The 24,539-nt window shown below is 42.9% G+C and overlaps 1 protein-coding gene across 3 annotated transcripts in view; it reads right to left on the bottom strand.

The window, feature by feature from the left end:
- ankrd11 (ankyrin repeat domain 11) overlaps nt 1-24,539 on the bottom strand; it is a 105,544-nt gene that overhangs the window by 10,479 nt on the left and 70,526 nt on the right. For 2 of the 3 annotated variants that reach the window (XM_085806412.1, XM_085806419.1), the window contains exons 3-7: nt 15,549-15,694; nt 11,119-11,251; nt 2,075-2,248; nt 827-1,027; nt 577-719 (exon numbers count right to left, since the gene is read on the bottom strand). In XM_085806412.1, coding sequence (XP_085662538.1) covers nt 577-719; nt 827-1,027; nt 2,075-2,248; nt 11,119-11,251; nt 15,549-15,635 — 738 coding nt within the window. In that variant the 5' untranslated portion in view covers nt 15,636-15,694. Of the gene's footprint in view, nt 1-576; nt 720-826; nt 1,028-2,074; nt 2,249-10,781; nt 10,920-11,118; nt 11,252-15,548; nt 15,695-24,539 lie in introns of those variants that run through there. The other variant, XM_085806427.1, reaches the window with a different exon arrangement.

The following is a 24,539-nucleotide window of genomic DNA, read 5'->3' as shown; positions in this document are numbered from 1 at the left end:
GCAAATAAATATCTGTTAAGTCAGAATCTATCTGTGAATGGGTGATTGAGCCTCTGGCCCACTGATGAAAATACTGCAATATCTTTGCATTGCCAAACTGGGTGTCTGTCGCCATATTCCCCGGGGGAAAAAAGCCCTATTAAGCAGCTGTGAATGCAAACAGAACATTTCCTACTGCTGCAGCTCATAGTTAACTTTTATTATAGGAAGCAGAGCGGACGCTTCAGCAAGTGTTGGAGCTGCAAACCACCGTGTGCACATCTCCAACTTCTCAGCCAGATAAACAGCTCCTTTCACTGTGGCCTAATGTCTGCAGACTCTGCTGTTACTCACAGAATGATGGAAACTACTCAACTTTTATTTTGCTTCCCCCAGAAAATCTGAGACTTATAATAAACTGCATTTGCTGTTGCCAAGTCAACCAACTTTTTATGCACACTTACTATTTACTCATATGCTTGAGCCAAAAATAAGCAATTGATACTTCTGTTCTATTCAGAATCTAAAAATATTTCAATATACAGAGTACATTCAGATGTGAGCTGCATTTACTGACTATGCGCTTTTTTCCTTTACCTTGAAATGTCCATTGTTGGATGCGTCGTGTAGAGGGGTGTCATCATCCAGACCCTTGGTGTTGACCTCTGCTCCGGCTGCCAGCAGCTGCTTGGCCACATCATAGTACCCCCTATTGCACGCTTCATGCAATGCAGTCCAGCCTAGACACGATAAGAATAATTGTGTGAGCGAAGAGTACGCAGCGTAAGAATGAATATATACTGCGTCACGTACAAAGTGGAAAACGGTCCGTAAAAGAGATTCTCACCTGCAAAGTCTTTTACATTCACATCAGCTCCCTCGCTGATGAGCTCCTTGATGCGGCGTACCTCTCCACGGATCGCTGCTCTGTGCAGCCGAGTCTCTCCTCTCTCGTTCCGTTTATTCACTTTGTCTTTGGTTTTAGATGCAGAGTTTGGCGTTCCCTTCTGACCCAGACTGGACTGTGACTGATGCTTTGGTGTTGTGTCTGTTGGGGCAGGAGATGGACACCTCACTTTAACACTCAGACAGTTATGTATTGCACATTTTACTCTCATGTGCACACTTTATCATTTGTTATTACTTTCCCTGTGAATACTGAGGTTTATTTGAACTGCTTACAGCCAGAAGGGGGCAGTCTTACTCCAACAGTGACCAGCAAAGTGGTAGGACCTACTTCACTTGAGCTCATTTCATCACATTTACAAGATTAACCCAAGCCTTAATCACATTTACATTATTGAGTTTGCATAGCTATTGTCCCAAATGATATTTGAAACACACTCACTTAATCTATGTCCATGCCTTCAGGCATGCAACAAAGGAATTAACATATAAATAAAACTGTCTATGCATTGGTCTTCACCAACCTAATTCCATCTCAAATGTCAACAGCAAGACAAGAAGTACAGTGTTGCCACCTTAATACTATTTTAGGCATCTAATACATTTACGCCTAAATGACTGTTTGCCAAGAATAATAATGTCATAAGGAGGTTGTAAATTCAGTGAATAATCCAACAGTAGAGACGATGTAATGAACAGAAATAGGAGCGTGCAGGCCCTTTGCATCGGGATGTGTGCAATGATTCGACTCAAATGCTGAGATTGCACCATCAGACTAACGCAATACCAACGGGGAAGTTTCATTTCCTTGGTGATCCCCATGCTGCATTTTAGAAAAATAACTCCACTACTGTAGTTGAACCATCATGTAATCATTATATCTGCCGAGACAAAAACAACACGTTCACTCACAGCATGGGTTTACATTACAGCTGTGATGATAATTACTGTAGATAAGCTTATATGACCAGATCCGAATACAGTGACCGGTCAACCGAGAAGATAAACAAAAAAAAAAACAATCAGTCCCATTCTCCTGCTGTTGTCTCTTTAAGCCCACCTTCATTGCTCATCCCCACACACACACACACACACACAAACACCGTCTACATATTAAGCTCCCTCCCATCCCTCTTCCCTTGTGCACGAGCCATCCACAGAAGACGTGGTCTCCATGATAAGCACGCACCTGGACTGTTGACGGACTCCTCAGCTGTCATTTGCATGAGCAAGGCCACCTGCTGCCGCTCAGAGAGGGGGTACCCGGCCCGGATCCCTGGCATCCCCATTCCAAACGGCAAGCCCGCCTTCCGGGTGTTGGTGGGCTCCTTTTTAATGCGCTTCCGCTCTGGACCTGGTTTCTCTGTAACGGGGAGAAAAAAAAGTGATAGGAGAGAAGCGAGGTTAATTTAATTGGGCTGCACAGACACAAACACACGTTTATTCACACACACCCAGATCTAATTTATAGAGCCTTTTGGAAGAGGAGCGTATTAAGTGTGTTATTAGTGTTACACAAATAACAGACATTAATTATTATAGCACAATTATTCATTGGGTAAACTGATTATCTCTCCCTCTCTTTAGATATTTCCTGTACCTCACAAGCTTTCACCATTAATTTTCAAAAGGACATTCAATACATCTCAACAATCAGGCTGCTGTCGTGAAAAAATGACCTTAAACTGTTTTATACTTTGTCAGAAGAGAAGACAGTGAAGCAAAAAACATTGAATAAAAAATGATTTTTATAAAAAAAAAAAATAGAGTTGGCATTTCTACCCACACTTTGCCCTCTAGGATTTCTACAGCAAAAAAAAAACTTCTTTTCATGTCAAACCATCCCAGCTCATATACTACAAACTGGATATGTCTCTGTGTCTGTGAGGGATTTGGTGGTAGCAAAGGAGGGGGTGACTTTTGTATTATTACCCAGCTGCCCCAGAGGAAGGGAGGGGCCAGTGGGCAGTGTGTTCATGTGTCTGTCTGTCTCCAAGCCAATCACCCCCGAATTGAGAAGAGAGAGCGAAGAGGGTGTGACTTGGCCGAGCCACAGTTATTACGAAATAGTCGGTGTACATTTCAATTCAACATGGCCTTGCCAAGGTCACCACATGCCTGCCTGCGTGCCTGCCAGGCTTTACTGGAGACACGGTGCTACTGGACAAAAGCAGCTGCTCCGCTAAGACACACCCAGCAATTATTTTCAGGGGCAACATACCATTTGATGACCCTTACGGAGGGTAGAGAAGCTGCACATGACTGTAACATTTCATCACAGTTCCCACAGCCCACAGTGCAACACACGCTCTTACAGCAAAAAGAGAGAGAAACAGCACAGTCAAATGAGCATGTACAAAGAAAAAAAACACAACAGAGGAGTCGTGGGTGAAAGTCTCTGCGTGATTTTTCTGTGGCTCTCGTTCCAAATCTGGCCTCGTTGCTCAAGGCCACAACAACACGAGTAAATAAGGCGAAGAGGAAGCATGGCGGCTCGTGCTTCCGGTGGCTAAAGGCTTTCCAGGAAAATATTTTTCCAGTCACAAGTACAGAGAGCTGATGAACTTTCGCTAACATCTGTGAACACTTACAGCTAATGTGCCCCCACCCCTCTTTTGATACACTCTCACGTTCTCCGAGGCATTTGCCATTTAGACACATTCCTTCTGCTAAGGCTTTAACAGCGGGAACCACAGAAGCAGTCCAAACATGTTTTTTGAGCAGCACAACAGAGAAAGTGCTACGCTTGCCTTTCCATACTATGTTTACAAGACTGGGAACCAGGAAGGCAGTTATTAAGCTGATGCACCCATGCAGAGGCATGCTACTAAACTACACACAGGGCCAGAGTCTCTAATACAAGATTCATCACCAGTGGCACCGAGCAGCCTGCTCAGGGATCACACTCACACAGAAATCAATATTTAAAAAGGACATAAAAAAACATCTTGGGATTTCATACCTGCGAGATAACATATGTGCACATACACATGCACACACACATATTAGACAGGGTTTTATATAGGCTTATGTGGGTTTTCTTGTTGCCACTTTGATTTGTTTTGCTTATTTTATAACCACCGTGCATTGGAGTGTCATATGTTCTTTGAGTTAGGATGATGATTCATACCTATTGTAAAGATTTAATGTAAGTTTTTGTTGACTTGTCTTAGTCATGTCGTGATTGTAAATGTATGTTTTAAAGGGATAGTTCAACATTTTGGCAAAATTGCCCATTGCCATAATCCCTATAGTTTTAGGAGTAGGTTTGTTACCTTTAACTGTCGGAGGCTCATGGGATTTCTTGGTTTCCCTCATCAAACTCATCAAATACACAATCCAACAACTCCAAAACACTCTTGTGGACAAGTTGTGACCTGCACATTCACCACGCTATGAGAGACTGCTTGCTGAAAAACAGCCCCCGACGGGAATGCGTATCAGCAGTTTTGCATGAATTTACCTCGAAAACAACTCCGTCTCGTACCGTTCCGGGTAACGAACCTACTCCCAAGACTATAGGGATTATGGCAACGGGCCCATTTGCCAGAATGTTGAACTATCCCTTTAAATGTACTGTTTTTAAATGTGGACCCCAGTAAGACTAGAGCACAGCTAACGGGGATCCTCACAAATAAACGTAAACACTGAACTCCTGGCTGCACCAAAACAGAAATGCAGATGGGGCAGTTGGTTTATAATTTCACACACATGAGGAGCAGTGATGGTGATCACAGATTCAAACTGACTTTTAAACAACACCAGTGCTGCAAAAAATGACAACTTCTTAACCTTGGCAACTGCTGCCAGGGCAATAAAAAAAAAAAGAAGTATGATTTTAATTTGATGGGATTCTGTGGGAACAGAGCTTCACAGAAAATATGTTCCACATGCTTATAAAGAAAAAAGGGGATATGATTTCGCTTTCATAAGGTTTGTGTTTGGTTAATCACCATGAGAACTCAAGGACAGACACAAAATGGGAAGATTCATTTAAATGGGCTCTGAAATTATCCAACATCACGTGAACTAGAAATATGCATCACATGTGGATTGTACTGTACAACACCGGTGATCAGTTACACAACGCTGTGTGCCTGCTCCTATACTGTGTCTTTCTGTTGGATGTCTATTTAGGGAACGTTTGCTGGAGCCTTTATGTGTCTCAGTAAAATGATATTACTCAGCTTACAGACAGGGTTGAAACCTTACTCTTCTTTGCTGCTTGAAACTTGAGCAACAAGATAAGAGACAAGGAGAATATATAAAAAAAAAAGAGGAACACAAGCTAGCTAAGGGATCGTCGCCCAATGAATAGACTGTCTACCTGAGCCACGGGAGGGGACCACATCAAACGCAAATGTCAAGTCATAATACAGGTAGATTTTGATATGGCAGGCAGACAATACGACAGTGTAAGCTCACAGCAAAATAAATACTGTCTGGTTTAGCCAGGCAACACACACATACAGACACACAAACACACACACTTCATGACAAGACGAACCACTCTAACCAGTCTGACCAGGTATTGTTGACCACAACAAGTAAGGCCGAAAAAAAAAAGTGCTCTGCTCAGGGACTCATAAACATTGCATAAACAGGAAGTCAGGGGAGAAGAGGCAGGAAGTGGCCAACAGGATGTTTTGTCAATGCTTTGTATTGAGCAAGAGAGACTCCTAAATATATGGTATGAACATGGTATGGTGTACAATGCTCTGTCTGTCGCCTCTGTCCAGCTGGCACGTTTGTTACATATTGCTTTAATCAGCGAGGCAGCTTCTGTCTGCTGGTTTTTATTCAGAGCCAGTCAGAGTCTGGGAGACTGAAAGACAAATCTGTGCGAGTGTGTGAAAAAACCTGCCGAGGGGGAAAAGATGTGTGGGCTGAAGGTCTGTGCGCACACACCACTTTCTCCTTCTTCTTTTTTTTGCAATCCACTCTGCATGGCTCAGCTCACACCTTCCGTCAAAGTTCACAGAACCTGGCCGTCATTACTGTGCCGCAAAACTGACCCGATGGGAATTGCATGGCTGCAAGTTCAATTAATATGCTCGAAGGCTGCCAAAAGGATAGAATGACTCAGTACGAGCACATTAAAGTACGCTGAAATATTCACAAAGACAACAAAGAGGGTGCCTCACTTACACCACGCAGCAGTGATTTGGCTACATTTATTAAAGGCAGTATGTTTTGACCTTCTGTACATTGTTAGTGGGAATTTTCACACCTAAAAATATTTGATTGTTTTTCCAAAAGACAAACCACAGTGTATTAAAGAGGAACTATGCATGTCTGGTCACTTTTCCGCTGTTTTGCTAACCCTCCGCCTGGCCATGTGCATTTGTTTACAACAAAGCCGTCGACAAATCAATACATGGAGCGGTGGACAACGTTATACAACATATACGAAATTACGACGTGTATATTTGTGTAGTCTTAACTGTAATAAACAAAAGATTGCGGGTTACGGAGCATGTTTGTATTGCGGTGCCGCAGAGACGAGATGTTGCAAGGTTGGTTTTCAGCCCTGAGACGCAGGTGGAAGGCAGAGAGCCTCCGTTCTCACTCGAAACAAGTCAAAAGTCATGTAGTTAACTATCACAATTACTCTGAAGCTGTTTAATTAAGGTAAAAATGTAGCATAGAATAAAATCCTGCTTAGTTCCTCTTTAAGTACAACCTGCTCAGACGCAGCATCGTGCTGTGTGGAAGTAATGAAGGCTGATAAAGCTGCTGCTGTTGAGCAACAGATTTATTTTGGCTTATGCTTTCCAGTGTTATTGCCTGAACTGCCTAATTAACAATCGTAAATTTATTCTCACTTTGGGTAACATGTACAACTTTCAGCCACAGTTAAATCACTGTCTGACACAGACACATAAAAATCTATGGCCTGCAACTAATTATTAATTTCATTATTGATTACTCAATTAGTCAATAAAATCTCATCAAATTTCTCGTCTGACCAACGGTCCAAAACCTTGTGACAGATAATCTTCACATTTAAGAAACCTGACACTTTTAATTAGTTTTGTGGCAGCAGACTAATTGATTAATCCTCAAACACAACAAAAAGTATTTGCTCAGCTGCAGCCAGACACAGTATAAACAATCATAAAGAGCAACATGATGTGACAGCGTTAAAATACTGGGCTACGTTCGGTTCGCCTCATTCTCTGTAAGTGATGGTTGTAGTTTTTGCAGACTGAAAGAGGCAGAACAGGAAGAATAGACTCGAGTGTTTTCCTTTTGTTTTGGTGCTCTAGTGAGGATGGAGGTCTACACAAAAATGACCTGAAAACACAAGTTGTTGTTTTTTTTTCTCCAACATGTAAACAGCGTTTTCAGAATTATCCTTCTTCGTGTGGGTGTAGTCGTGATCTGGCAAGATTGTTCTACCATCTATCCCTGAAGTCTGACTGCTGTTGTGATAGTGGTGGTGGTGGTGGTGGTGGTGGTGGTGGTGAGGAGGAAGAGGGAAGGAGGAGAGCAGAAGAAAGATGACCTCAGGAAGGAGGAATGCTGCTGTCTAGTGCTTCTCAGGAGGAGGTCAAGGGAGGCTTGGCGATTCTGTGACCGGGGGTTTGAGTGTTGAAGTTTTGAGGGGGGCTCTGACTAACTGTACATCTTTAATGACCTGCAACGTGCGATACACTCAGCACACACTCATACACACACTCATCTACCTTACTTACTGGCCTTAGTGGTATCTGTACACAGTAAGCAGGCAAGTACTGGTTGGTAGCAATGCAAACATGCAACATCAGCATTATTGCAAAAGTCTCTTCTGCCATTATAGAAATCAGGAATACTACTTATTATATCTTGCATTAAGAAAGCGGTTGGATATAACATTGATTATGGACTTTAGATATTTTGCTATGTCATGTGAAATTTCCACAGAGTCCATCGGACATGATTTGGAAAGACGCCGGACTGTATATAAGGTCTTACAGCTGATGCATGCATATCAGAGCATGAGGTGGAAGGAACTGGCTGCAACTCCCAAACCTCCAGAGGAACAAACCATCCAATCTAGGCTGCATAGAAAACACAGATGGGCTCCAATCAAAGTGTCGAGCCTTCTCAAAGATGATTACAAGAATCGAAACATGGGAATGGGTCTGACTAATATGTCAATGTGACATTTCGGTTATTTTTTCCCTTTTTTAATAACATTTCAAAGAATCACTGTGTGGCATGAGGCTGCAACATAACAAAATACGAAAAAATTAAAGTGGTCTGCAGATGCACTGTACATGTATTAATCAGGCTCGGGCTGGAGCAGATCTTTTCATTTGTTATTCCTAGGAAAATTATTTCCACCGGTGTATTTGAAAGCATCTACAAAGAACACAACTGAGGCATTTTCAAAGGGAGAAGAAAGAAAGCCTGATATAATAGAAACTCGTTGAACTGGATTTATGAGTTGCACAGTAGGGAATCTGCCTGTGGTGTCTTAAAATAATGCATCGCAGCTCTGACACAAAGAGAATTACTTGATTTGATAAGTTTCCCTTTTTACCTGGTAGTTATTATGAATCAAACGGGAATCTAAAATATTAACAAAAACAGCCAATTTAAAAATTAAAGGCTCCAGAAAACAGAAAGATATTTTAAACATCAATGTTTTTTAGTTTAATTAGTTGAAGCCGCGGACAAGCCCAGTATATTTTGGTGCACACACAGTAGTGAACCACATGGTTATAAAGCCACAGGGAAATGAAGGCTGGTAATAGGGTAGGGGGTAGGGTGAGGGGGGCTGGGTGCTGTGATGTGTCAGAGGTGTAAAATTTTGCAGAGAGGCTAGACACTGACCCAGCAGGGTCAGCACTTGAAAGGCAAAGCAACAAAGTCAGACTATAAAACACAGATATGCAGAAACTACTGAATATACAGTTGTGAAAGACATGCAGACGCATCAGTCCAGGCCACAACGTGCACACACACACTCACACTCACACATAGATGACAGAGGAAATACAGCTCTCCAAACAACGCATTAAGCTCACCACCCCTAAGACGACATGAGGTGAAACAATACATCCTAATAAAACTGAAAGCACCACGGTGACAGATAGATATGAACCACTCAATTGTAAAAACTATGTGAACAGTGTAATGGCAGTAGCTCTGGAAACTTCCAGACTTTTGTGGTTTGTAAACACAAGAAACTATGAAGAGACTGTTGAGTTCAGAAAAGACTGACAAGAAAAAACTACATGAACCGTAATACTAACAGATCTTCATCCAAGCTACAAATTATGAACCTACACAATCTATTTTAACAACACAAATCACAGTTTGTTCTTGTCCATATTGAAAACATCATTCAAACATTCACAAAGCTGGAAAACCTAACATTAACAATAGATAATTGGAGGTTTTGGCAAATTTCTGAGCAAATACCTTGTTAAAAACAGATCTCAGGGCCTTAAAATCAAGAGTTGGTGGTTTTTAGAAAGCTATAAGAGGTTAATAAGTTTAAATATTTATCAGCCCAGAGAGAGACAAACTGTCTCGGGGTGCCCTGCTATGATGACTCCAAACACACAACGCAGATTGCTCGGCAGTGAAACAAAGAACCTTGGAGTTACAGCTTCGGGCTTTAACGACTCATTGGAGCTGGTTAACATCTCTGTTAATGAGTGGACCCCACATGCAAATCATGGTGCATGGCTGCATGGCCCATTGGGAGGCAGACAGGCAGGCCCTGCTCTCCAAAAGAAAAAATCACTACTGTGTCTCTGATGAAACTGAGGTTGAACTGAAAAAGTGCACAACCTGCGGACATTTTCCAAGTTCATCAAGGTATTGTACAGGATAATGTCAGAGTGGATGTCAACCTGACGACGACCTGATGATGCAGCAGGACAATGACCCTAAATGTCAAAGCGAATGACTTCAAACAAAGAAAAGGGAATTCACCTTCTGGAGTGACCCGGCTACTGCAGATACTCAAAGTGCTTGTTTGGTTGGCGAAGCCAAATGAGGTTTTAACAATCTAATAAATCCAAGGTTTCGCTTTACTGCACCAGCACTGATATCAGCTCGGAGGATGACTGTCGACATTTGTGACCTAGATGAAAATCAGATCTTGTTTTAGGATCAATCAAAGCAGAAAACCAGAGAACTCCAAAGGGTTCACATACTTAGCAAGCTGAGAGTCAAGGGCTGAAAGACCATACAGCTCCATCCAACGACAGATCAAGCTATTAACATATACACAGACTGTCCCGCTATTGTTCCTGAGATGAGAGTTCACACCTCCCCTTACCAAAGGGGGGTGGGGTGGGGCTGGCCACTTTCTTACAAGAGCTTTGGAAAGCAAGCATCATAAGAATAGTATGAAACCAGTGGATGAGTTAAAACAAAAACAAAATCAATAAGAATACAATATTCCTGCAGAAACAGAGCGCTAAACCTCGCACCATGAGTGAAAGCGTGCAGAAGATGTAAACACAAACACTACGGGGATTCAAGAGTGCCAATCAACGTCAGGAAGCGAGCGAGAGCTTCTGAATCCAACATCTCACTTATTCATAATTCCCTTGGGCTACACAGTAATTACACACAAGCTCACATGTCAAAAAATAACATCCCCAATCTTACTAAACTTGACCCCGCAACCATAACAGTCATCTGTTGCAACACGCACACTTTTAGCTTTTCCACTCCTGCCTGGAATGGAAAAGCCTGTTTCGAGTCTAATCACTGAACATAAACCAATGTAGCGACTCAGCCGGCGCTGATGATGAAGTCTGTTACCAAAGCCTCTGAGTTGGACCATTATCAACAAACTAAATCCTGAACCCTTAAAGCCCAAAGTCAAACAAGCATGAGCAGTAGTCCTTCTCTCCCTAATTAAAGAAAACACAAAGCCGGAGCCTTACCAAAGCCAGACCTGGTCAGGCCTGTACGTTATACAAATCCCCTCTTAATTGGATCATGATTTTATGTGGTCTTCCTCTCCTTTCTGACTGTGATTGTAGGAACAAACTCCTTGGTCCTGCTGCAGACGCAGAGCTGACTTCAAGCTAGAGCCGGGAGTCCTTTCACTTCACAAAGCCCCACCCCCCCTCCATCACACAGCACAGCTACCTACTTCCTGCTAGTTTCAGACGATGTGATGCAATGACTCCCATTCGTTTTTCATTCCCACTTTTAAGTCCCATTGAGGTGGAGATGTCAAATCACATGAGGAAATGCGTCTCAGCAGCAGTCTCTTACCCGAGTCAGAATCTTTCTGGTCTCCATTAGCTCCAGCAGTGAAGGGCAGCTTCCTTTTAGGGGCCTTTTCTTTCATCTCTTTGACCCCATCACTGCGATCCAATTTGGGAGTCTTGTTTGACAACACTTTATCCTGTGGATGAAACAAATTACAACAAAATAAACGTGATTATTGTGAGCTTTGATCAAAACAGACACACACGGCGCTGTAATTTCAACAACATTTACGTGTCATTTTCGGCCCTGACTCTTTTTGCCATTATGGGCTTTTGCGAAGCGAAAACTGTTCAATGAGAGTTTCCTCCTACATTCCTGGCTCCCTGGCCGCAGCACAAAGAGCCAGGCGCAGGGAGAGGAGGCCGTGCTGACGCCGACTCAGCTTTGTGGTCTACAGCTGCTGGAAACAATCACAAGTCCAAGTGGATGTGCTATCAGCAGATGTAAATACTTAAGTGTTTGTTCACTATGTTTCGGGATCTGATTGTGCAGCCGTCTTTCTTGTCCTGACAAGGAGCTTTATGACTGTCAGAGCTTGAAAAACAATAAAATATCTGAAATGTCTATCGCATGTTACTACAGGGCTCAAAGTTACTTCTTAACAAGTAAAAGCCTGAAGTTTTACTGTATATTATATTAGTTATATTATTAATTTATTTAAATTTAATTTTTCTGATAATTGTGGAGAGAACTGATGTATTATTGAGGAAACAACAAAGTTTGTTTTGATTAAATAGCAGAACTGACTCTGGGTCTTGGGAAACATCTGGGTAAAAATGAAATAAAAAACAACACAAAAAAAACTTCACATAAATAACAGCTGCAAAGTCCCCTGATTTGTTAGGAACAACAGAAACTCAAAATGAAAGTAAGTACAAATGGGGGAAGCCAGTATGGTACAAATCGAAGCAGCATGGACTCATTCCACTTTACATCAGTAATGCCAGTGATCCAGATGTGTGCATTTAAAGGATCTTAATCACCAAAACAGACAGTGGCTTGGTTTTTTTTTTTTTTCCACCCACCACTTAAATTAGACATATCTGATGCACTCTCTGAACTGCTAAAATTGTGACCACAGAGCTGGTGGGAGGCAATAAAGTTAAAGTAAGAAAGCATCAATAATGATTAAAAGGTTATTATTCTGTAAAAATAGTGTTGTGCCTTTTTCAGCTGGGATACAACTAACACTGTTTTTTTTTGACACTGTGGTTTCCACATCTGTGGTAAACTCTGCAGGAAGCAAACATTACAGGATTAATGTCTCAATAAAAGAATTTCCACCAGGGATGGATTCAGCCCGTTGTGAAACCCTGATAAATATATGAAATTGCTCAACCCTATAGAAAGCGTCTCATAACATGAGCAATGTGAGTATGTTGATTTATGGTCAAGATGAGTTTCATCATTGTGCTTCATGTACAGAGGGTTTAAGGTCTCATAACGGAGACGGAGGAAAAGGCCAGATGTCATGTAAACACACACTCATTCTATTTCACTTAATTTCTCAATCCTTCCTTCTGTCCCCTGCTCATCTCTTTCCATCCTCGGGGCAGGTTTTCTATTATGTGTCGACTCTTTGAACTCCTCCCCCTGCCCTGCCCCAGTCATAAGACTATGATGTCATGGTACAGTAGAGACAAACAGTGTCAGCTACAGTTAGCTGATCTCTCTCTCTCTCTCGCTCTCTCTCCCTTCCTCCCTCCGTCTGCATCTCCGCTCACCTACACAAAGGCTTTTTCAAGAGAACCCACAATTCATGTGACAACATGATGCACATCTGGCTTGTGCAAAAGCTACGGTACGAAACTGAAAAGTGAGGAAGTGATTTCTCTGAGAGTGTAGAGAGAGAGAGAGAAAAAAAACATGTCACATCCCACAGAGCTTGGTTCTACTTGGCACCAGTTGCACTGGCAGAAATGGTCAAATCGCCCAAAAGCTTATCACCAGAGTCAGACTGGGCTGTTATTTGCCGAATTAAATTCAAAGAAGGCTTTGACATCTAGAGACTTTCCTCAGATCTACCTCCATAAGACTCCCTGTTTGGTGGTCTCCTAGCAATGCCTGCTCTTTTCGTCTCACTCCGTTTTCCACCCACCCCTGTGTGCTTCATTCCCTCCCTCCCTCCCTCTCTCTCTCCCTCCCTCCCTCCCTCCCTCCCTCCATGCCAGAGTCTGATGCAATCCTTTGCAGAGGGCTGTAAATCCATGCCTGCATAAGCTGTACCTCTCCTCTCCTCGCCTCTTGGTGCTGCTGCTGCTGGTAGCTGAACAGTTGGCACACACCATGACATCATCAAGCTGCGCCTTACACTTTGTTCCCACTGCAAACAAAACATGACTGTACCTGTGTCAAATTAAGGAGACGCTTCCCTCTCGTAACCTACGCTTCAACACCAAATATACTGTATGCCTCCACAGGCCAACAGGGCTACAGGTGATTCTGAGTGTGGCTGAGAAATAACAATCCATTACACCACATTACGCTGTGTACGTGTGCCAGAAGGCGGTCTTGGAAAACCTGGTAGACATAAATAACTACACTTTATTATGAGAATTACTAAAATTAGCCTTGATGTGGTCGTCAGCCATAGGTTATTACATTACACTAATGCGACTACTAGGAAGAGTTAATGTAAATAATAGAAGGCAAACAGCACCCCGTTTGTTCTTGATAGCCAAGGAGGCTGTTAATCACTATACACTGAAAACACAAACGTTTGGTTCCTCCACATGTGATGAGTAAATTATATTAGCCTGACTTACACTGAGGCTAAGCAAAGAAGGCATCCACACTGTGTTATCCATGCTATCTGCCATTAGCTGGTCTTTGTTACCAGGTGGTATCATACTATCACCCCAGATGACAGGCCTAATACACATTTAGGTTTGAATTTTGGAGTCCTGTTTGGTCTTTGTACAACCTTGTTAATAAAAGCTGCACTTTCTAGTTCTAGCATGTGAACAACATTGCAACAAGGGGCAAATCCCCAAGCCCGCCTACGACATAGACAATGGGAAACTTTCATTAAGCTCCCCTCAGGGATCAGGACCAACTGCAGAGCTGCACTGGTGAAACTAGTAAAACGCCCAGAACGATGCTGAAAAACAATATTGTCTGCTGTAGGGTTTGTAATGGAAAGTCCATCCACGAGATCAAATTCCTTTTCCTTTTATCTTAAAGGGGAACTATGCAAGTCTGGTCGCTTTTCCGCTGATTTGCTAACCCTCCTCCTGGCCATGTGCATTTGTTTAAAACGAAGACGGCGAGAAATCAATCAACAGAGCGGTACATAACATTATATATCACATACGATGTTACAATGTGTATATTTGTGTAGTTTAATCTGTCACAAACAAGAGATTACGGGTTACGGGGCACGTTTGTTTGTGTGTTAGCCATTTATTAAACCATCATAATAACTCCAAAGCTGTTTAATTAAAGGGATAGTTCACCCTAGAATGATATTTCGCTCATTATCTACTCACCCTCATGTTGACTAAGGGCTGGAAGAATTCTCAGAGTCCTCCGTCCCTTCTCTGAGTTACAGGGGGTCTTAGCGTAGCAGTGCATTTCAAGGCAACGGTTGTAAAGGGACACCAGAGCTCTTCGTAAAAAAACACACACAAAAAAACATCCAAATACCTCCATGATGCTCGTATGTAATGTCCGTCTTGTGCTGAAGCCCCAAATTGCGTAATTGTCCCGAAAAAAATTAAATAAGTCCACATTCCAAGCATGTTTGTAGCATTAGCTCTGTGTCTGTTGTCCGGTCTTCCGCTGCCAGCGCGCATGCGCAACCAGACTGAGACTCGAGTCGGTCTCAGTGCGAACCTTGCGCATGCGCGCTGGCAGCGGAAGACCGGACAACAGACACAGAGCTAATGCTACAAACATGCTTGGAATGTGGACTTATTTAATTTTTTTCGGGACAATTACGCAATTTGGGGCTTCAGCACAAGACGGACATTACATACGAGCATCATGGAGGTATTTGGATGTTTTTTTGTGTGTGTTTTTTTACGAAGAGCTCTGGTGTCCCTTTACAACCGTTGCCTTGAAATGCACTGCTACGCTAAGACCCCCTGTAACTCAGAGAAGGGACGGAGGACTCTGAGACTTCTTCCAGCCCTTAGTCAACATGAGGGTGAGTAGATAATGAGCGAAATATCATTCTAGGGTGAACTATCCCTTTAAGGTAAAAATTTTGCATAGTTAAGCTACAAATCATGCATAGTCCCTCTTTAATGTCAAGTCTGTTCTGCAAGACTATGGTTTTATTGTTTATCAGATGCAGTGGTTTAGTGTCGGGTTTCAAGGACAAAAAGACACCGAAACTGGGATTATGTGCTGTATAAAGACATGTGTGTTTTGGAGTATTGTGTGTGTATGTACGTGTGGTTGTGTGTGTGTAAGTATTTTTCCAGTCTTACCTTCTTCCCACCCTGCTTTTCCACCATGTCGGTGTTGAGTGGGAAGTGGTCCAGCTGGGGGGTTTTAGAACCCCCACCTTTGGGCATCGTTCAGCTCTCCCCACGCCAAGCTTCATTCACGCTGCCATTGCATCGTCATCAACCGTCTGGAACAAAGAGGAGGGGGGGAAGAGAGATGGGTGGGGGGAGGTTAGCACCTGGCCACTATGTGTCTTTGAAAACACATTTACACACTGCCAGACAATGCAGCCATTAGCGGTACATCAAGCACTCTATTTCCAACCATTACACCCCGGCTCTGGAGCGAGAGCAGTTGAGAGGGAGAGGACAGCAGGCTGGTTTGAAGCTGTGTCAGGTTAAAAAAAAAAAAAAAAAAAAAAAGCTTGTAGAGCAAGGTCTGTGCAAAATTCCAACAAAAATGCTTGGAAATATCTCATAGTTTCTCAACAAGAGGGCCCAGTGTTTGGATCCGCTATATGACAATTAAAGCATTCATGAAATGCAATTTAAAAACAACAGCAGGGAGGGGGGTGCATGTAAGATATTGCATAACCCCAATGTTATGGGTTACTGAGTGCACTAGGAACAGCTGAGGAATGCCTTTAGGAACGTGACTGGCACGTCTCAACAAAAACCCAAACAGCTTTTTTACCATCACAGCCAGCAGCCACCCTCTTGTAACTCTGGGCTTTACCCTGTACTGTCCCCCCAATTCATATCACCCCTCCCACAGTCAGTTTAAAGAGGGCGGATGGACCTTTAACAGCAACAACAACAACGACTCCAAATCTCTCCGGTAAAAGTGATTGTTTTTTTTCCCACTGTGAACTGGTGGACAGGGATTTACTTTGTCCTTTGTGCATGTACGTACGTCTATCTGTGTGCGTTACTAGTATCCACTGCCTTCTTTCATGAAGAGAGGCCTTCAGCTTCACGGGGCTATGAATTAATCATACATTCCTCCCCTCCGATTCTCCCCTTCCATAATGCACTTTTCTCTTCTGAGTGCGTCCAAGTATGATCATCCTTGTGACTGAGTGAGTGAACAGATGAGACCATGGCTGCATTATTTTTCCTCCACTGTGAGAGACACTGGCACTCCTATCTTCCCTGGCGCCACTTCCATCTCCCGGCCCCCCTCCCCTCCCCCCACACACACTCCTTCCTTTCCCTCCGCAGTTATCCTGCTCAAAGACTGCTATTTATATCCCTCCAGTCAAGTCAGTCAAGTCAAGTCAAGACAGCCAGCCAGCCAGCCAGCCAGTCAGCCAGCCAACCAGAGAGGCACACAGCTACAGAGGATGTGCTGCTCCCCTTTTGCTGGTGTATGGAAAGACCCACGAGAGACACGGCGAACCACAGCCCCCTTCCCTTCCCTTCCCTTCCTCCCTCGTACGGCTCATTGTTACTCCCTCTCTGCTACTGCGAGCGATCGAGGCGCTCACATCAATGTTCCCCAAACTCCCACCTCTCACCACACCAAACAAAAGTGGCAGGAAGGTCGACTACTCTCAGAAATAAACAAACCTTGCAGCAACATACACACACATACACACTAACACACACCTCAAACTGGGTCAGCTGGGCTTCTAGAACAATAATCTCGACACTATTTTGGGACTACTATGACGGGCGGTTATAGCAACTGAGCATTTCGCTGACATGTGAAATAGAGGAAAATGATGTTTGCAAGCTCGCAGTCACACACACACACACACACACACACACACATGGAGAGGAAACCCTGTTCAGACCACAGGCCTCATTTCCTTTGTAATTCCATCCCAATCAGGAGATACATAACATCTGCTGACAATGTGTGTGTGAGTGTGTGTTTCACACAGTCAAGTCTTGTTGCAGCTAAACAGTTGATTGATTCCAAATGTGGATTTGTGTACATGAGTGTGTGTTTGTACATGTAAACCTTAAGTGTTTCCACGGTAGAAAACAATATATTAATAACTCAGGATGCAGTTATGAGCTCTTCTTCAAAGCTTTAGTTTTCAAATCTGAACCACAGCTGATGCAGTGAAGTTGGAGCAAAAACAGCAGGAGGATAAACAGATCCAAAAGGTTGAAAACACTAAAGCAGGCGCAGAGGATCCTGTGCTTTGGATAATGAACACAACAATAAGGCTGGAGAAATATAACATCATTAACTAGAACAGCCCTCAGTGTAACACATCCCTCCGCCAAAGCCAAGCAAGTCTACACATCAGCACAGAAATGTAGAAAAACGTAGATCTCAAGCTCTGATTTTTCTTACAGTTAAGAGTCCCCACGTCAAAAACAAAACATGTCTCACAATGACTATGTTTACATGCAGTCAATAACCCTTTCATAACCACAATATTAGCATTAACTGGTTGCACACAGCCATGTAAACACCAATAGCCCTTTTGAAAAACCCGACTCCTTTTCTAACCTGAATATTTGGTCATGTATACGCCTATCGGGATATCCCCATCGAAAGGAACATTAATTTTCCCGTATGTTCTATTCACAGGGAACCTTGGTCTTTTGAGTACAGGAACTACTTGTTGTAAACGTGGAGAAACGCAAGATAACACCAAACTTTTGGAGCGAGGAGGAAACAAATCACTTCATAAGTGGTGAAAGACATGAACATCATGTCTTTGTAGACAGTAGAAAGTACCGGGATAGCAAGATCGCTGTGCTGCTGCTGCTGTTGTTGTTGTTGTTGTTTTTGGATACCAGAAGAAGAAGCTGAAATGACACGCATTGCGGCGAGACGTTGTCTGTGTGTCGCTGTTTTGATCGAGATATCCCAATTGATTACAAATACCATGTATGCAGGAATAACCCTGTTTGCTCACGCATGTAAACGGGTTATTCCGCTGTATTGACCTTAACCTGGATATTAACTGCATGTGAACGTAGTCAGTGTTGAGAAGGGAAGTGAAAAAAGCCCTGCCCTCCAGCAAGTTTAGTGGGAAAGAATCAGTTCAGTACGACGTCAAAACAATGATGGATGTCCCTGCTGCTCGTCATGCAGGTTCATCTTCACATAAACGTTTCACCAGAGTCAAGAAGGAATATTCTGCTGAATGTCCTCTGACACTTGGTAGACTTGGTTTATATGTATATGAAATTAGCAAACTAAGTAAGTGTTTCCCTTATGTTCATCCAGCAGCAGCGTCAGCCACAGCTAGATTATCAGCGCTGTCACTAAAACTTAACACGATCATTAATATCAGCGGGCTACTAATGATTTTCACACACGCACACAAACACACACACTGTGTGAGCATGATAACACCCAGTGTTGTCTTGGATTTGTTTTGAGTCCTCAAGTCGAGTATCAAAACCTCCCAGACCACCTCCATCCCATCGTTCTCCAGAGGATTTCTACGTAAACGGTGATGTTAAGAGTAGCAGAGCTCCTTCAGGGAGGAGGGCAGCAGGAAACAAGCCAGCAACAGGAAAGTGAAGGTGAAGTTGTCAGTGTGGTGGTTAATAAACACTATGGGCTGCAGTGAGTCAGTTAGTACGTTTACATGAGACTTGAAAAAAACGAATTATTGCCTTAATCCGACTATAACTGGACAACTTTAGTGCAAGTAAACGCGTTAGTCCCACTAATATCGGAGTTCTCCTACTCCGATTAAGACGCCCAGATAATGTGATTGGAATTCGACTTTCTCCGGCATGTATACGCCTTAATCAGAGTTTAACTGGACAATGCATGTGCGCATGCTCCACACCCCCCTGCTGACATATGACTCAGAAACTTCTCGAAATCACCATGACCACAGGGGATAGCGTGCACCTTATCTGCACAATAAGTAACATATGAGATGAACAAAGCTGTACGATTAACCACCTTGCTGTTTGAAAATGCCGGTCTGCCGCCTGACTCCAATTGTTTATTATGTGATGTAATAGGTCAACTGGAAACAGGGCCGTATTAACCCGCTGTAACGACGCCTATCACCACCTAGTGTTGAGGAGGAGGAACACGTTCCCGTCAGTTATTCGATTTTCTCAGTTGCATGTAAACTGGGACAAGGACAGAAGTCTGATAAGACGCCAAAATCGAATTTTGAGCATAGCTCGATTAAGCTGTGCATACTGAGTTAATCAAAGCTGCGGCTTCTAAAGACCAAGAGAAGTTGTATGTTGTTTCCCAACTGATGAAAAAGTGCAGGGAGTCACCCCTTGCAAACATCTCCCTCAGAGAGTGTTATGTCATGTTAGATACTTTCATAGTAAGTCATGTTAATTGCTTGTGGAAGATTTATTAGACATTTTTTAGGTAAATATTTGCACAGGGTGTTGAAGTATAAAGATACAAATGACCTACTGACTACTGTCTGCTGATTATTGGATCACCTGGTTATGCTCATGCCCCAGGATCATAAAAACAACAAAAAACAAAGAGAAGGAGGAGTGGCGCTGGCGAGTTTTATAATGTTTTCTGTGTGACGTCAATCAAGTTAAACTTGGCCATGGAGTCGACTGCAGAAAGGAGCCGGGGAGAGGTGAGCCAGAGAAGCAATCTCTCCCAAATGAAGGACAGGACCTGCCACTGCTACTCTCCATCCCCTCTCCCCCCTTGCATAAAACCACACACACCCACACACACTCACACCTTTCTTTCTATGTCCCCCATTACTTTCCCTCTTCCTCCTCCTGTAGCATCCTCTCTATCCTCTCTGAGCCACTCCCTCTGCGGTCAGATAGAGGCCAACACTCCAGCATATTGCAGCATATTGTGTGCACACTAGCAAGTGCACTAAAAAACACACACACACCAGAAGCACAATTACATCGGGATGTCAAAGTACAAGCTCACTTGATCTGGGAAACACACATCACGTCTGACTTCGAGACGGACAGAGTGTTAGCTCGTCTGCGTCTAACAATTTCACACCTAGTGAAACTGTCATGCAAAGTGAGTGCTATTCATTTGATTAAGAACAAATTACTTCTGCAGCTGAATAGTTCCAGTGCACAATGCGATGTGTCCGGCCAACTCCGAAGATTTAACAGTGCAGCATCAGTCTTCATAGACTTTATGAATGGATATAAATGCAGCCAAATTTAGTTATTGCTGATGCAGCAATTGATTTATTAAGTTTTTAAAAGAATACAACAGTACATTCTTGTAGCCTGTTCATAACTCAATGTTAAAATCACATAAAAACTAATGTTGTGGTGCAGTGTAAATCCTGGATGCCACATTCACTAAGAGAAAACAGTCCATCATATTAGGCCTACTCTGTTTTCATTAAAAACTTCACTGGACTGTTTTTCACTGGACTACAAGTTTTAGCACAGCAAGCAACTCTGGTTCAACATGCACTCGTTATTATATACGCGAGGGACGATATATCCAGCAATGGGGGGACATAAAGATGTTAACACACACTGCTGGGAGGAGAAGTGAAAGTGCAGGTGCAGAGATGAAAAGCAGTTGTTTGCTCCAACCCTGTGCCACTCCTAACTCATGACTCTCATTGTACACACACACAGAGAAAAAAAAACACACCTCAAATTTTCCACACTGACAGCTGAACGACACAGCAGCTGCTGCACACAGGGATGGGCGCGTTGTTGCTCTGTCTGGTCTCTGCGCGTGTGTTGTGTGCATGCACGCAGACACACCATCGCCTCTTGCACAATCAGATACAAATCAGCGGCAGACTCCCTGCTAGTCGGTCAACTGATATCTCTGTGCTGGTGAACAAATATCCTATGGATTACATGTAGTAGCATCAGTGGAGAGAGAAACAGTTGTTGGACAAGTCACACATGCCAGACATATTTATGAATCACACCATCCTTTGTAAAGTCGTAACCCTGCCACAGCAAGACTGTCCAAGTTATATGGGTCCTGCAACAGAACTAAGGTACATGGACAGTATTTATATGAATAAATTACAATTTTCAAAAGTGTAACACAATCATAAAGAAACAGCTTCTGATGAAGAAAACAACTGTAGCCGTCTGGATTAAATATGTACCTGTCAGAGAAAATAATAAACAATAATCTGCACTGCAAACCTGCCACAAATATATCCGTTTGTTAAATCAAACTTACACTGCTTTTACTAAAATAATGAACATCTAACACACATTATGGTGCAACAAGATTTTCTGTAGCATTAGTTTGCTGGCAGCTAAAAACACAAGGACATTCAAAATGCAGGAGAATTCAATTTTTCCACAGTCTGCACACAACAGTGTTGTGTTTACACCACCGTCTTTCAAGTCTCTTAAACCAAAGGCAACAAACCTGTAACCACACACACTGACACAGCTTGTTGTACTTTACCACCCACTATCACACACACCATGATGAGTTAGATGGATTACATCTTCTCACCCAAACATCCCATGAGACAGTCCGTTTCTTTATTATTTTTCTAGACGTGCTGCTAGTGATGACAGCCTCTGTAATCATATTTTATATATAAATAACAACTGCATATATCTTTAAAGGTCTTCTGCTTATTGTGGTATTTAAATTGGACCATATTGTCCAGTTCCCTGCGGCGCCCGTGGCCCGTCTATTGACATGTCACGCAGGAGAGCGGTCTATAGAAGGACGGCAGCAGCTAGCTAGCCCTGTTTGGTGTGCAAATAAAGCCAGCCGGGCTCGGCTGCTGTATCCTGGCAACCGGAGCCCAGCTTGGCTGCTCAGTCCCTGACCTGGGCCCATTCACTTCATTATAAACCTGTGTAGAGAAAAAAGAAGAGACCGACACATAAACGCGCACACACACACAGACACTCACACAAACATGTGCTAACACATACACAAGCGCTGAGAGCAGGGATGCATTATGCCACAGCAGAACTGTGTGCTCACAAAAGAAGTAAGAAAGAAGCAGAATGACTGTGTGCATCGTGTTGTATCAAAGAACAGTGATTATCTGCACTTCTTGAAGAGTGAAGGTTGAGACCGAGTTTCCACAGTCACACTGTCAACACTGATGTATTCTTGTTTGGTCTTTAGCAGAGTTAAAGTTTTTGGATTAAATAAAAACACTAATACATCTCTCCATACATGATAATAACAAAAAAGGCCTCATGCTTTAGATGTTGTTATGAGCAGCAGGTGATGCACAAGGGCATCTGGAAATGACTAAATATATTTGAAATGTGACTGAGTGGGAGTGGTTCCATTATCCATAAGGCTGTAGGAGTAGGGAGAGCCAGAGAGCAAGAGCGGAGTGAGATGTGGGGAGGAATCCAATCACTTGGTCTGATTTCCTATTCTGAGCACGTCCACTCTCCCTTACACCTCTCTGTTCCATCCAATAACAGCTCAGTGCTCGCTGCCTGCCTGCCTGCCAGTCTGGTAAATCATACTGTCTTTGCCAGTGACCTCGCTAAAATAGTTGCAGGCCCGTATACATATACATATATATATATTCAGCTAGGATACAGGAAAGGCCAGAGACAATCTAGTGCTTTTTTGGCTCTCTCCTCTCCTCTCCCTCAGCTTCATCAGCGCTCTGACTCATTCTCATTTCTTCCCCCTCTCCTCTCTGAGTACTTCTCTCTCATCTGCCTTTCTCTCTATTCTCAATATCTCTCGCTCGCTCTCCTCTCACAGGCAAAAGCCTGACATTGCCACAGCAACGTGTCAGTGTGCATGCGCTCACACACACACATATATATACACACACACACATTAAGCCTGTTGCCTAGCAACTCAAGGATGAGACAGATGCAGGCCTATCAGAGGAGCTAGTGAAAGAGCTATGAACGGAGAGAGGGAACCTATTGATAGAAGAGTGCCTCTGCATATCAACCTCAAGCTATGAGGGATTCAAACACTTTCCTGACCTTTGGATCACCGTCTGACCAAACAGCTGTTTCTCTCATTCACAGGCTCCGATGTGCTGACAAATGTCATTTCATACACACAGACTACACAGGAGTACAGAGCTAGCCGTGGACACTCGACACAAGTGTTTACACGCCGCACAGCAGTCGGGACAATGACAGAAGAGGATCTGCACTAAAGCTGTTCTCCTCTTGAAAAACATTAAAGCCAGCTACAGTGAACACATTACACAGCAACACAACCAATTTAAGATTGCCAAACAGCCGCCACTTGAAAAAAACAACAACAACAAAGAAAAAGGCACTTTAAAAAACATCAGCAGAAACCATAATATCTGCTCCGATTCCCAGGATAGCTTGCTCTTATTTTCACATGGCCAAGCCCGGGCCAGAGCAGGACTGATGGAAAGAACAACATATTTTGTGGACCCGTCTTCTCATGTAGGGAATGTACCCAGGCTGATAAGGATCGTAGTCACACAAAATGCAGTAAAATCACAAGAACCATGAAGGTGTCCTGCTGTTCATTTTATCTATATACTGCACATAGATACACATATTATAATAATGTATTTATTTCATCTTATAAGCACTGAACAGCTCATTGAATTCATGTCCCAGAATCTAAATTCTTGCACCAACACTTACACACTAGCTCCATTTCTTGTGTTGAATCACACATTGTCAAAATAGCATAGACTATCCAAGGGAAAAGAAATATGTATTGACACAACCACAAATATGACCTACTTCTGCCATAAAATTACCCAAAATATTCCAAACAGAAAGGGAAAGGCCAGTTCACACAGGATGCACGTCTTAAATTGGAAATACACACTCTTCTTTTGTATTGCATTGCATATGCTAACTGGTCTTGCTTGTGTAGATACACCTTATATATTTTTTGGACAACTAAAAGGATAAAGTTTGGCTATGTTTAAGTGAGAATTTGTCAAAGTAACACAAGAAGTGTAAGAAAAACCTCGTGCAAAGACAAAGTATCTGAAACATAATGAAACATTTTGCTCCAGCATGGCAGGAGCATACAACAATAAACCTTTTAATGTGTTGCAGACGTCTGGAGGGATTAAAGGCACGACCAGTGGTAGCTCTTCGGATTACAACACACACGGAAACAGACAACATCCAGCTTTTATATTGCACTTTGAAATG

Source organism: Trachurus japonicus, chromosome 3, assembly GCF_045865225.1.
Source record: "Trachurus japonicus isolate A0001 chromosome 3, Traja_1.0".
Lineage (NCBI taxonomy): Eukaryota > Metazoa > Chordata > Actinopteri > Carangiformes > Carangidae > Trachurus > Trachurus japonicus.
Note: the sequence above shows the minus strand (reverse complement) of the source record. Positions and strands in the feature narration are given on the sequence as shown.